This window comes from Orycteropus afer, unplaced genomic scaffold (assembly GCF_000298275.1).
Source record: "Orycteropus afer afer isolate SDZICR_OR568_19922 unplaced genomic scaffold, OryAfe1.0 scaffold00269, whole genome shotgun sequence".
Classification (NCBI taxonomy): domain Eukaryota; kingdom Metazoa; phylum Chordata; class Mammalia; order Tubulidentata; family Orycteropodidae; genus Orycteropus; species Orycteropus afer.
Genome location: NW_006921856.1, coordinates 164,998 through 179,518, shown reverse-complemented (window position 1 = coordinate 179,518; position 14,521 = coordinate 164,998). Strand labels below are relative to the sequence as shown.

General features: G+C 37.5%; 1 protein-coding gene across 1 annotated transcript in view; it reads right to left on the bottom strand.

Moving 5' to 3' along the window:
* XRN2 (5'-3' exoribonuclease 2) overlaps positions 1-14,521 on the bottom strand; it is a 115,561-nt gene that overhangs the window by 77,257 nt on the left and 23,783 nt on the right. The window contains exons 4-15 of the mRNA XM_007950360.2: positions 13,840-13,951; positions 12,355-12,413; positions 12,189-12,278; positions 10,890-10,962; positions 10,691-10,741; positions 10,093-10,250; positions 7,595-7,669; positions 7,375-7,508; positions 7,226-7,283; positions 7,035-7,142; positions 2,458-2,502; positions 796-927 (exon numbers count right to left, since the gene is read on the bottom strand). Of these exons, the coding sequence (XP_007948551.1) occupies positions 796-927; positions 2,458-2,502; positions 7,035-7,142; positions 7,226-7,283; positions 7,375-7,508; positions 7,595-7,669; positions 10,093-10,250; positions 10,691-10,741; positions 10,890-10,962; positions 12,189-12,278; positions 12,355-12,413; positions 13,840-13,951 (1,095 nt within the window). The remainder of the gene's footprint in view (positions 1-795; positions 928-2,457; positions 2,503-7,034; positions 7,143-7,225; positions 7,284-7,374; positions 7,509-7,594; positions 7,670-10,092; positions 10,251-10,690; positions 10,742-10,889; positions 10,963-12,188; positions 12,279-12,354; positions 12,414-13,839; positions 13,952-14,521) is intronic.

Below are 14,521 nucleotides of genomic sequence, written 5' to 3'. Positions count from 1 at the left end.
CTTTTAGGCTGAAAAAGTGCTGGCTTCCATTATCTCCTCTCTCTATATGTTAACAGCATTATTCATCCCTTTCCTTTCACTGTTCTGTCATATGTTCTGTTGTCTGTTAACTACATCAGGAAGCTGCTGGACAGAGTACAGTTTTGCTGGCTGAGTTGATTTGCTTTTGAAGGCTGGATAGCAAAGCTCAAACAAGAAGCAATACCACATACCACAGATCTTTTCAGTTCCTGAGTTTCAAATAGGGAGAGATTTTGGATAGTGAGGGCTCTCTTAAAATATTTACTCAGATCTATTACATGCCTTAGTTGGAGAGCAAGAGTTTAGGCAATGAAGGGTATTTGTGTTTGACACAAATACTGAGAGATACTATTTTGCAAAATGTCCGTAACTGATCCCTTGATGGAAACGGGAAACATGGTAGCAAAACCAATCCACTCTACATCTTACTGGAGATGTAAAACATCTGAATAACCCTTCAAGCTCCTAGCATCATCCAGTATCTTTTGGGGCAGGGAGGAATGCCATAGTCCATTTCCATAAAGAAACCTGCAGCCATCTAGCTATCTCTTTATATTTACATGTACCTACATATCCAACATATGTTTCTTTCACATTGTTTAGATATTTTCATATTGACACAGATGGATGAAACAGAGTTAAAAATATCTCAAGGAAAAAGAAATTAAGAAAAAATATACATCAAAACCATTCCAGATTAAGTAATGAAACAAACACACCCATGCTTCTGTATTTACCAGCTCCTTCAGTGCCACATAAAAGAAATTCACTTACAGAGTTATTGTGCATCCTCATTTCATAGGCTGCTTGTCTTGCATTACTGACTACTTGAGAACCTGGTGAATTTCTTGAACCTAATGCTTGAGGGGTTAAAATTCCTCCAGGAGTAAAAGCTGGTTGATCTCTCTAAAATAAATGGAAGTGAATGTAGAAATTAAAATAAAATCATAATTAGATGACAGGAAGAAAAAAAGACTATGGAATGGAGTCTTCACTTTAACACTTAACTACCAAATCCATTAAAAGATCAAATGGATTTCTGTTAACACTAGCGTTGTTTACACTTTGATTTGATAGTAACTTACATCCTGTAAAGAACAGTCTGTAACATTTAATACTTGTCTCTAAAGGTACATATATACACTGTTCAGATACAAACAGAATTTTTTCAAGTCTCATTAAGCTAATTCATTATCTTTACTTTCAATTTCAGAAAACTCAAGACACAATTTCAAACAAAAATAATATTGATGTAAAACATAAGTAGAGTTTGATATATATTTAAGAAATACAATGTTTATGCACCTCTGCCTTGTTAGAATTTAACTCTTCAGTTCCTAATAAATTAGAACTTAAGTGACGATAGCTATAATACGCAATAGCCATGACTAACTGATAAAACAGATACCGACTGAAATAATATATAAGGTTGTTGCTGTTGTTGTTATGTGCTGTCGAGTTGGACTTGACTCATAGCGACACCTCCTTGGGTTTCTGAGGCGGTATAACTACGGAAGTAGATTGCCCAACCGTCCTTCCGAGGAGTAGCCAGATATGCCCCTTCCAACCTAAGTGGTTTTTAATCTACCTACAATAATATGGAACTCTACTTTCCTCCCTTTTAGGTTCTTGAAACTGCCTAATCCTTATAAGAAATAATAAAAGAAGGCAGTCCCTAAAAATCTGAGTTTAAAATCCAGTAAGGAAGACAAGAAAAACAAGAACAAAAACAGTTAAGTGACTATAAAGTACTATGCAATCAAATGAAAAAACAAGTATCACAGACAAGAAGCACCGAAGTTAAGAAAAAAGACTGCTGTCATCCTGGACTACGAACAGAAGTGAAAAGGCAGGCATTATGAAAAGGTAAGGTGTGAGGTGAATTGTGAAGACTGGGAGGAAACGAAGGCAACACTCTGAGTCAGGAGGGACATGGTATATTTAGAAAGCAGCCAGAAGACTGGATGGGACCAGATCATAGTACACCCTGAACACCAAGGAGTTAGAACTAGATGCTGAGGGACTAACAAGTCAGTGCTGACTTCAGACTAGAGAAACAACAAAGTTTACAGAGTATCATGTTCTAGAAAGATTAATCTGACAAAGATACAGGAATAAGAAAGAGCTTAGTAACTTTCAAGAGGATACAAAATGTTGACTGTTGTTGTTATAAAACAGTATCTGACTCCTGTAAAAAATTCAAACATCTAAGTGTCACCCCCACCTCCTGCCCCTCCTGCCGGACTCCAGACCTTAGAAAAGACTTCTTCAAAATTGACACTAGCATATTTCTCCAGGTACGCAGGCAGATGGGTAGACATTTATGTCTCCGACCAACTCCTACTGAATTAGGAATAAGGTTACTGTAATCAGGATCTCTCTCCCAAACCGTAAATGTATGCTGTTGCTAATCTTATGAAATTACTTAAAACTCACCTTCATTCTTTTTCTTTTTTCTTTTTGTCGTCTTCTAAAACTGTCCTAAAAGTATAAAATCCACATATTCTGTCAAATAATTACACAAAAATTTCAGAGTTAAAAATTACCAGGAATGACTTGGGAGATAATTTAAGTTTTAAAGGAAGACTCCAGAAATATAGCTACATAATTACACTAGACAATGGTCAAAGTGCTGCTTATCAGAACTTTTGATGGTCTTAGATATAACGTGATTTTTATTCTTAGTTGTTTTCAAATAATGACATAATTTCAAGAAAAAAAGTGCAAGAGCCTTGACAAACACTCTTACAGTTTTATCCTAGAGCAAAAAGGCTGTCAATATGGAGAAGATATAAATATGTAACAAACAATTCTTAAGTTTTAGCTAAATGAACTTAATAAATAAAATGCAAGTTTTATCAACAAGATCATTTAATAATGAGATTGCAAGCTACAAAGAACTTGGGTAGTTCCTAACTCTCTATGGCATTCATGGTACAAGGTGGAGAGAGAGAAGTGGGACGCTCTGCAAATATTACTCCCCAGCTTCTGAAGTCAATCTATTGAAAGAAGGGAAGGAAATTCAGATGTGTGCACCACTTATTCTGGGCCAATTTAATTCACAGGGAAAGGTCCAATCTGTATTGACTGTTTTCCTCTACTCATTTTAAAATTGCAGCCATGGTTCCAACTGGATAGGATTTGGGGATGATTTCTCTCTCCACTGGGCTGTTCTAAGGCCTCCCTTGCCAGGAAGCACTTCTCTAGTGCTTAAGTTTCCCTGAGCATCAAGGCAATGACACAACAGCTAGGGTGGCTATAGATCCTAATGTGGCCGAAAACAGGGGCCAGCAGATACTGTGCTATCACCCTGTTGTTGTTGTTGTTGTTGTTAAGTGCCGTCGAGTCGTTTCTGACTCATAGCGACCCCATGCACAGCAGAACGAAACACTGCCTGATCCCGCGCCAGCCCCACAATCCCTGCTATACTTGAGCTCATCATTGCAGCCACCGTATCAATCCATCTCGTTGAAGGCCTCCCCCTCTTTCGTTGACCCTCCACCTTACCAAGCATGACATCCTTCTCCAGGGAATGGTCCCTTCTTACAACATGACCAAAATAGGTGAGACGAAGTCTGGCCATTCTACTAGCTGCATATTTCTGTCCTGTATAGGTCAGAACTGCCAACTACAATGTAACATCTTAAGATTTGAAATGTGTGCCTTCTGCCAGTAGAGGGGCTGAACATTGGATGTAAAAGTTGCTTCTCTGAAGTAGAGCCCAGGTGAGTACCAATTTCTTTAGTCAAGCCTTTGACCTCATCTTCAAAGAAACTTCTCTTATCTAGGCTAGCAATGACTTTCAGACTTTGAAATCCAATCGCTAGTTTTCAGTTCTTATCTTTCTCCTTGAAATATAATCTTCCCTTTCTTTCCAGGGCACTACACTCATCCATTCTCCACCTCCTCTCTTGCTGGGCCTTTATTCCTCAACTCTCCAACTTGTTAGTACTACTCCTGTGAGGGTAATAGACTAGGCTCATGGCTTTACACAATTTCTCTATGCTGATGATTCTCCAGCCAGAAGAGCATCACTCAGCATCTCCACTTAGATTTCTCAAGTATAACCTGTCCAAAATGAAGTCCCCACCTCCACTTTTGCACCTCCCACAATCTTCCTCATCACAGTTGCTCAGACAATTTTTCATTTGCTCAGATAAAATACCTTGGAGTCAATCTAGACACCTTTCTTTATCTCATATCCCACATTTAATCAATTAGCCAATCTCACTGCCTCTACTTTCAAAACATGTTCAGAATGCAACTACCATTTACCATCTCTACTGCTGTCATCCTGGCTTCCGTGGATTACTACCCCCCCCCAAAAAAAAAAAAGCCTCAAAACTGGGCTCAATGCTTCTACCCTGTTCCCTGTACAGTCAGTTTCAACAGTTAGAATGATTCTTTAAAAATGTGCCAGATCATGTCATTCTTCTACTAAAAATACAACATTCATACAGAATAAAAACTAAAGTCCTTAGAATGACCTAGAGGACCCTATTAGATGTGGCCTCCACCATCTTTCTGACCTCATCTCCTACTAAATCCCTCTGCTTCCTCAGCTCCTACCACACTGGCTCCTTGTTTGTTCTGCCAACATGTTGGGTATGCTCTTGCCTCAGAGACTTTTCAATGGCTATTTGCTCTATCTAAAAAATGCTCTTCATGCAAATATCTACATGGTTTACTCCTTCACATCCTTCAAGTCTTTACTCAAATGTCATGTGTCACCTAGGCCTTTCCTGGTCACCTTTCATTCATCCCCATCTCTACTTTCCCAGATGCAGGTTCCTCATCTGCTTTCATTTCCTTCACAGCATTTGACACTCTAACAATTAAATAGTTTACTTACTCTGTTTATTGTCCATGAATGTATGCTCCAAGAGGGCAGGAATTTTTGTCTGGTTTTTGTTTTGTGTTTTGTTCAGTCACTAGCATTCAGGACACTGACTAGCATGTAGTAAACAGTAAATATTTGCTAAATGAATGAACATTTACAAGCTAAAAGGCAAACATCCTAAAATAAAGAGTATCATATTTCTGGTCTTTCTTTCATTCAAATTTAATAAGAAACATGGATGGACTCTTTCTGTACCATCTGTTCTGCTATAACTTATTGTTAAGTATTTATTTCTAAGGGTAGTAGCCACAAATAAAAACAAAAACTAAATCCACTGCCATCGACTCGATTCCAACTCACAGCCACCCCCATTGGGTTTCTGGGCAGTAAATCTTCACAGAAGTAGAGCATCCTATCTTGCTTCCAAGGAGTGGCTGGTGGGTTTGAACCACCAACCTTCTGGTTAGCAGTCAGATGTCTTAGGTACTGTGCTACCAGAGTTCCTTAGCCACAAATAAGAAGGAGGGAAAACCACCTGGGTAGATCTCCGTGACCTTTAATCATGTTTGTGCTCTAAACTCCTTTGGAAATCTGTTGAAAGCCATGGATACACTTCCCAGAAAAAATGGGTATACTGATAACATTTACATTGAATTTCTGAGGGTTCATAAATCTCCCTGATGCCAACTACACTAAAGGACATCATATGACCTCAAGGTCACCAAAAAGGATCCAATGCTTTAAAATGTCCTGACAGCAAGCTGGAAACTATATTAAGTCAGAGAAACACTATGGTACCTATATATATCCCATAATTCCCTTCTAATGCCAACTACCAGTAATATTTAATGATATAAAATCTGCTAATATTACGTAAGATTGCCAAGTACTAAAAACTTTTGGGAAGAACGCTTGTGGTTATTTCACTGGAATATATCAAGTGGTACCCAAAGTGCTGAAAACAAGATCACTTACTATAGTGTACCAAGTTGAAGAAAATATAAAAGCATGTCAGATAAATTATGCTTTAATCAGATCATGTAGCAATGTAGCAATGTTTTGTTGCAATTAGCTTAAAACAATCACATCACTCTATAAAATCAATTTCTGAAAGCATTTCCCTCACTCCTTTTATGTGCTCATTTTTCCCACTACCAGCCTCCTTTGCCACCAATGCAATCACCCTCCAGGCTACTGCCCTCCACTCTATCAGTAGCTGTCCAGGGCCTCTGAACTCCTCGCTGCAGACAAGGTACCTATCCACCTGAGGTAGCACTGTGTGTCAATGGCATCTCCTCTCCTTAGTGATTTCCTCCCACATCCCAAGAACCAGCTGCTCTCTCTGGTCATTAAATACCCACACCCAAGGCTTTTGTTAGAATTCGACCAGGGACTTTGAGTTCACTTTCATGATTGCATGTATCTCCAAACTGAAAATGGTTCTCCTTCCAAAGACCTCTGCCCTAAGCTTTAGACATATTCATCCAAATGCTTAATGGACATTCTCCTCTCAGGTATTCCATGACTCTCAAACTCAACATCTCTAAATGAAACTCAAATTTTTACTCTTTGCCGACCCAACCCTCTCTTCCTCCAGTGCCTGCTATCTCAGTGAATGGTACCAGCAAAATCCCAATTGTCCAAGCCAGAAACCTAAGACTTCTCATCTAAATACTCATCTGTCACATGTAATCAGTTTCCAAGTGCCTTGTTATTTCCTTCTTCTAGCTTTAAATTTCTTACTCAGAACTTCAACCCTCTTTCCTAGCTGATGTAATCCAGACCTCCTACATTCTATCACCAGAGTAGTAGTTTTGCGGTATCTCTTATAAAACATGGCAGTCACTACTTCAATCCTAGCATTCTTCTAGCCTTGGAAGCCTAATTTCCTGTCTTATTGGTTAGACAAGTGCTTAAATTTATATCCTAATTAAGATTTTGAAGAGAGAAAAAAATTATAGTGTAACTCAAACAATGTGCAACAGGTAATTCCACACAGCAAGTATCATAACATTATAAAATAATTAAAGTACTGGCCACTCACAATTACATTAATGCTTAATATACTACAATAGTATAATAACACACTCAAAGAAGTTAAAAATACAATCACAGAAACATCACTGCCCATTAGAGACGTGTAATTTTAGCTACTGCAATGGAAACACTTTACCTCATCATCCTTTCTCTTTTTAAAAATGCTGTCCTCAACTTCACCAACTGCCAACATGATCATCTGTACTCTTTGCAGATTGACATAACCACTTTCTGTAAGGTAGCCCTGTAAATGACAAAATACATGTAAAATGATCTCCCTATTAGAGCTAACACTTCTGTTTTGAAATTATTCAAGAATGAACTTACCCCAGTCTTGTGTACCACATTTTTGTATATGTTAACCAAACGATCAATTGCACCTTCCCTGTCACCAGGAAACAGACATCAGATATTAGGACCAGTATGCACTATAAAGGCAAGAAATCTAAAAGAGTGGCTTGAAAAACAACACACACCTTATCTCTAAAGATGGCAAGTGAGGAAGGAAGTCATTTCCCACAAAGAAGCACATGAAGACCCAGTCATCAATGCTCCTCTCAACATCAAATGTGAATGGTAGGCTGGCCATAGTGAGTTCTCTTTCCAAATACTATAATCAAAAAGGAATGCTGCTGTGAAAGATATTAAAAGGGACCCTTCCTTAGAATGCTCATTCCAATGATTATTTCTGCATACCTCACGAAGAACATTAAGCCGAAGAAAGATAAACTCTCCTTCTGCACTAGGAAGACTATCTGCAAGTTCATCATGCTGCAAAAAATGGAGTGGAAGTTAAACAAACCTACTTTACACCCTGAAATTTTACCAACCAAAAAAATTTTAAAAGTTGTTTACTAAAGTAAGAACCATTTAAATATGATAAGTTAAATGAAGAAATCACCAAACCACTTTAAAATAAAAATTACCCATAATCCCAATCATACCTAGACCAGGGGTAAGCAAACATTTTTTTGTAAAGGGCAGATGATAGACAGCCTAGTTTCTTGCCATATATTCTTTGTTTTCTTTTAAACTACCTTTTAAAAATGTAAAATCCATTCTTAGCTCATGGACCACATCTAGAGAACTGTAGTCTGCCAATCTCTGACCTGCACTCAGCCAGTATTAACATTTTGATGTTTATGCCTTTAGACCTTTCCCTGTGAACTGGGAGTATGAAATTTAATATATTTGATTTATAGTTCCCTTACAGAAGAGTAATCATTAGAAACAATTAACTTCTACAAACAAATACAAATAATGGGTATCACCTATGCGACCTAAACCTCACACAGGCTATGTTAGATAAAGTGGAAAGTAGAAAAACATTAGAAAAAAATGTGTGCATGCTTTCAAAAGTGGGTAAACGTACTTTAAGATGTCTAGCTCTGTGAAGGGTAGCAGAGCAAGCAGGTAATTAAAAAAATTAAGAATAATAAACCATAACTTTCTCATTCTCCATTTTAAAAATGAGGCAACTATGTTAGAAAGATGCAAATCAGAATGAGATACTATCTCACCCCAGCACTAATAGTTTTCTTCAACAAGACCGAAAATAACAAACTCTGGTAAGGATATGGAGAGATTGAGACTCTCCTATACTGCTGGTGGAAATCAGTATGGTGATTCCTTAAAAAGTTGGAATCAGAAATACCATTTGATCCAAAAATCCCATACTAGGTATACATGCTAAAGAAGTGAGAGCCAGGACACAAATAGATGTATGCACACCCATGTTCATCACAGCACTATTCACAATAGCAAAGAGAGGGAAATAACCTAAGTGCCCATCTATGGAGGAATTGATAACCAAAGTGTGGTACATACACACAATGGAATACTATGCAACACTAAAGGATAATATAGAATCAGTGGAGCACTTCACAAAGTGGAAGAACTTAGAGGCATTATGCTGAGTGAAATGTCAATTACAGAAAAACAAATAATGTAGTAGTGCACTATTGTAAAAAGTCAAAGATTGGTTTATATACAGAAGGAAACTTTCTTTGTTGGTTACCAGGGATCATGGGGGAAGGAGAGGGAAAACTGCCAGATAGGTAAGAGACAAGGAATGATTTGGATGAAGGGAAAGACAGTATACCAAGAGAGTGACCAACACAATGACACTAAGGAACAGGAAGACACAAAGAGATACACAAGAGGTACAGGCAACAAAGATAAATACTTTTACATATACAATACTGCATTATCAGTAATAACAAACATTAATATACAAGTTGATACACAGGCAGACAGAGTGAATGATCAGGTATGTCTAAAAAAAAGGGAATAAACCTATGACTATGTATGTTTGGCAGACAATATTTCTACACACGTATTTGTATGTGGTGTAAGAATGTCCATATAAATAGATCTAAGAGGGAGCAAAGTCATGATAAACTTCTTAGCTGCAGCCAACCACCCTAAGGGAGTGAGTTGTTGGATCTGTGGACTAGGGACTATGGTCACAGGGGACATGAAGATCAACTGGCATAATACACTAAACAAAAATAATATTCTATATCCCACTTTGGTAGGTAGCAACTGGAGTCTTAAAAGCTTGCAAGCAACCATCTAGACATAACAATTGGTATTTCTTTATCTGGAGCAAAGACGAATGAAGAAAAGACACCTAGAAACCTCAGCCCATAAGACCATGAAACCAAAAGAACTAGATGGTACCTGGCTACCACTGTCAACCACTCTGAAAGGGATCAGTGCAGGAGATCCTGGATAGAGTGGGAGAAAAATATGGAACAAAAATCAAAATCATAAAAAAAAGACCAGGTTTACTGGTCTGATAGAGACTGCTGAAACCCCAAAGACTATGGCCCCTAGTCACTCTTCAGGCCTGGAGCTGAACTCACTTCTGTGGCTCCCAGCCAAACTAAAGACAGGCATACAAGGTGACTATTTTACCAAGTAGGTACACTCCTTAGAACAATCAATCACAGGAGATCAGAAAGGGAGTATTTGCACAGAGAGCAGGAATAAATAGAAAAGAAGGACAAAAGGAAAAGGTAACCACAAGGAGGAGTGGGAAGAAAGCTGTTATATTATGGGGATTGCAATCAATGTCGTGAAACAAAATGTGTAAGAACTGCTGTATGGAAAATGAATTCACTATGTAAATTGTCACCCAAATCACAATTTAAAAAAACAAAACAAGGCAACTACTATCTCAAAGTTCTTACCTTTCCTTTCTTTTCTCTTGGCAAACCTTCACAGTCCTTGACCTCATGTCCAAATTGATTACAAAGACCACAAGGTTTGGGTTTGTTTGGTTTAAATTCTTCTCTAATAATGGTAAAGTTGGGTTCATGTGTAGCAAGGCCAAGCATAATGAGATCAGCTATCAATTCACAATGACAAAAACATTAAGCAGTGAGCACTTTGGAAGGATCTTTACCAGAACCAAAGTACTAAAAGACACCAACACAAAGAAAGCCCACGTGAGTACACAAACTGAAGAGGCAAAGCCTAAAACTTCTCAGAGTTATCAGCCAACAAAGTATCCTCCAGATATGTGGATCTAGAATACAGACTACCACTTAAGAGTAAACATTTGGGAAATATTACATTTTAAAGATGTATGTGTATGTAGCTTATATTGAAAGTTTGAAGAATATAAAAAAGCTTTAAAGACAGGTGAGCCTTAATCATAGAGCTCAAATACCAAGCCAAGTAAGTCATTTTAGAATTTCCAAGCAACCACAAATAATCCATTACTATATACCAACCCATCAACTTGCTATGGTTTAATCTAATCAAATCCCCAAAGAAGAAACTTACCATCTGCTCCACATAAACAATGATGAGTATTTGGGTCATGGGCAGGCTGGGCTACAGAGACAGTGCAAAAGGGGGGGGGGGAACTATATATTATTCCACAGGAGTATCATATCTTACCAAATATTTTTTTTATTCAACAGTTTGTTGTATTTTTTTTTAAATTAGAAAACAGAGTCAAACATTTATAAGTGAATTTTACCTCTTTGTCTTCTAATATAATCCATGATTTTATGTTCTCCTTCACCAGGAGCACTAGCATCAGATAAAATAACCTGTAAAAAAAAGTTTTTAACAATTTCAGCTCACCTTCTACAGACAGAAAAGTCACAAAATTGAGTATCTCAAAAATATATTAATGAGATACTTCTACTAAGATAATGTTGATAAATGGAAATTTTTCTGAATAAGGTCAACAAAATTGAGTATCTCAAAAATATATTAATGAGATACTTCTACTAAGATAATGTTAATAAATGGAAATTTTTCTGAATAAGGTATGTGTGTATATGTGAATGTTCCACATCAAAGCGATTTTAGTAACTTACAACATGGAATAAAAAAGAATGAAATATCTGGGTTAGACTGTTGTTGTTGTTATTTGCCGTCGAGTTGGCCCCAACTCATAGTGACCCCTCCTTGGGTTTCCGAGGCAGTATCACTATGGAAGTAGGATTGCCCAACCTTCCTTCCGAGAGTGGCTGGTGGGTTTGAACCCCCAGCCTTCTGGTTAGCAGTCAAGTGCCTTAGGCACTATGCTACCAGAGCTCCTCCCATTAGAAAAACTATCAGTTCACAACTTTCTACATTACCCAAGGGTACATGCCCAACCATATAAACCTCAAAAGTAATAGATAAAAGATAGCTATTAAATAAAATTTACCAAATCTAATTAGTAGGGAAAACAAACCTATAAACCACAATTTACATTAATGTTCATTTAAATTTTAAATACTTAGGGCAGCAAATCCATTAAAAAAAAAGAAGAAAAAGTACCCACAACTTTAATCTTGCTATATTTTGATTTCTAATACCAGAAATTTTCATTTAAAAATTATAGTTTCCAATATATATATATATTTTAATTATAGATTCCATGTTATGGCTTTACAGTGATGGTAAGAGGACAAAATTATCATCAAGAGAACAGACTATATAAGGTACCCTGGTAGCATAGTGGCTAAGACACTTGCCTGCTAACCAGACGGCTGGCGGTTCAAACCCACCAGCCACTCCTCGGAACGAAGGCTGGGCAATCCTACTTCCGTAGTGATACTGCCTCGGAAACCCAAGGAGGGGTCGCTATGAGTCGGGTTTGACTCGACGGCACATAACAACAACAACAACAACATATTTCCCAAAACCCTGGAAACCATTCTTTCCTTTGTCAGTCAGCTAGCATTTTATGGGGAAAAGAAGGATAAATACTTATCAGTCATGTCAAAGTACGGCCTCAAATGATCACCCTAATCTTTCTGAAGTACGAAAATGTGAAACTTACTGCCAAATTTTTCCACCCAGGGTCATTATTTAAACGATCAGCTATATAATAGCGAAGGCATTTAGCAAGATTGTCCATGAACTCAGTTCCCTAAAACGATAGAAAGAAATAAATTAATCTATCATTTAAGAGTTAGCAAGAGCTAGCAAAGTGTGATGTTACTTACTGGTGTAATACAGTTACTGTCAAATCTTTCTTTTATTTCTTCTGGAGGAAGAAAGCCACCTAGAGAAAAGAGCAACGTTTTGTTCTTCCCATAAAAAGTGAGGTAGAACACTCAATATTAAGCCTGAGCAACAACAAAAGTTCAAATATGAAAGATAGAGAAGTGTTGGCACCTGAAGAACTATGTTTCCTATTTGTGGAAGTAAATAAGATTCCTCCTGCAAATTTAAATTAAGCTTTAACAAAGACTTTCAAAACAATACTTGGCACACAAAATATACTATACTGTAATATAAAAATTATGACGTTCTTCCCAATGCCCTCTGCAACAGAATATATACATTCACTCACATGGATTAGGAGTTTTAATTTTGGTAACAGTCATTAAGATACAGGAACCTTAAAAAATGATATTAAAATGCTGAGTTTAAGATTTATATGACAAGACCCAAAATTATCAGCTAGACGGACAGAAAAATCCTTTTTTTCCCTCTTTATCACTGATTAGCTGCTTCTCAAGAAGTAAATATTTTTCATAACACCCTCAAGGAAGAGGACATCCTTAATCAAAGACACTGCATTAGAAATCCAAACAAGTTTTAGAGTCTTAATTACAACCTGAAGCTGAAGCAACTATATACTTGCACACTTGCAACAAATTAGAGTAACATAAAATTTAACTGCAGGCTTGAACAGACTATATTATGGCATCTTTTTTTTCACCTGTCAAGTACACTTATCCTGATCCAGTAAACTGTGGCTTTCCTGGTCTATTATACTGCCCTATGTAGCAGAAAGCCTAACAACTCACCTTGCTACACCCTTACCCCACTTCAAATACAATGCATATTGCAAGAGAACGCAGTCCCAGTCAGTGTCAGCATCCCCCAATTCTCCAGTCCTCTCTGGGACTTAGTCAGTTCCTACCCATATACCCACTAGGAGAACTAAAAAGATGACTCCTTCCCACTCCCCCACCCAAAAAATCTGAGGGAGCCCTGGGTGCAGTGCCCATTGCATTAACCCATACTGAAAGTATATGAGTGCTGTGGTGAAAGGCTGCAAATATGATCAAAGCATCCCTGGTCTGCTCAGACACACCTCTACATTCTAAGGTGAACCATTAAACAAAATTTGACAGCTTCTCACAGAACACTTTTAAATGTATTTTCATTTTACTGGTATATAAAAATTGGTTGAAGAGCTGCATTTGCCTTCAAAGAGTTTGATAATCTGCTCTAAAGAATCTCCTCCTTTTATTCTGAAGTTTCCCTTCTACTCTAGAGTTTGAAAATGAGCAAACTTATTAATGAAATTTGAAGGATTCCATCAAATACTTTTCATCAACAGTGAACATAACTTTTCCTTGGAAATTCTAGGATTCTCATTAAATTAAAATCTCAGCTATTTATAAGACAAAGTTGCTTACCGCACCCTACCCACAAACATGTCTTTTAAAAAGTACTTCAAGATGCATATTCTTTACCTTTTGCTAGTATTTCTTCCCTGACTCTCTGCTTCTCAACTGCTGCTTCCATTCCTTCTTTTGATGCTCTAAATCTCCTTGAACGCTGCTGGTTCATCTTAGCACGTGGTGCCTGAAAACGTTTCATATTCACAGATTACTATTCAAAATATTTACAAATACATCTGTACCTTATTTTAAACAGTCTTTCTTATAACAGTGGTAATCTAAATGGAAGAAAGGTAATTAATAGCTTTAATAATCCTTTTGTGACACACAGTAGGTCCTCAGGACTTAAAATTTGATCCAAAAAGCTACAAACTGAGCTGTATTGGGTGAGTGAGTGGCATGTCAAATGGACAAACAACCTATAAAAATCACAGGACTTAATACTTCAAGCCCCATGGCCTAACACCAAGTCCCCTGGTTTATGGTACTCAAGACACCCAAGAAGGTAAGCTCATTTTAATCAAAAACGCAGCCAGCATGTAATGATGCCAGTCCAGGATCAGGAAGATCTTCCCTAGGTCCACAGTTAAAAGGAAGGATGGTCTGCAAATGTGATTGGGAATGAATTTGCCACAGTGCCCATACAGCAATACAAAATTATTACTTCTTGACTTACAGAACCTCAAACACTTCTGCTTTGTATTTCCCGCAATGTTGTTGTTATGTGCCGTCAAATCGGCCCTGACTCATAGCG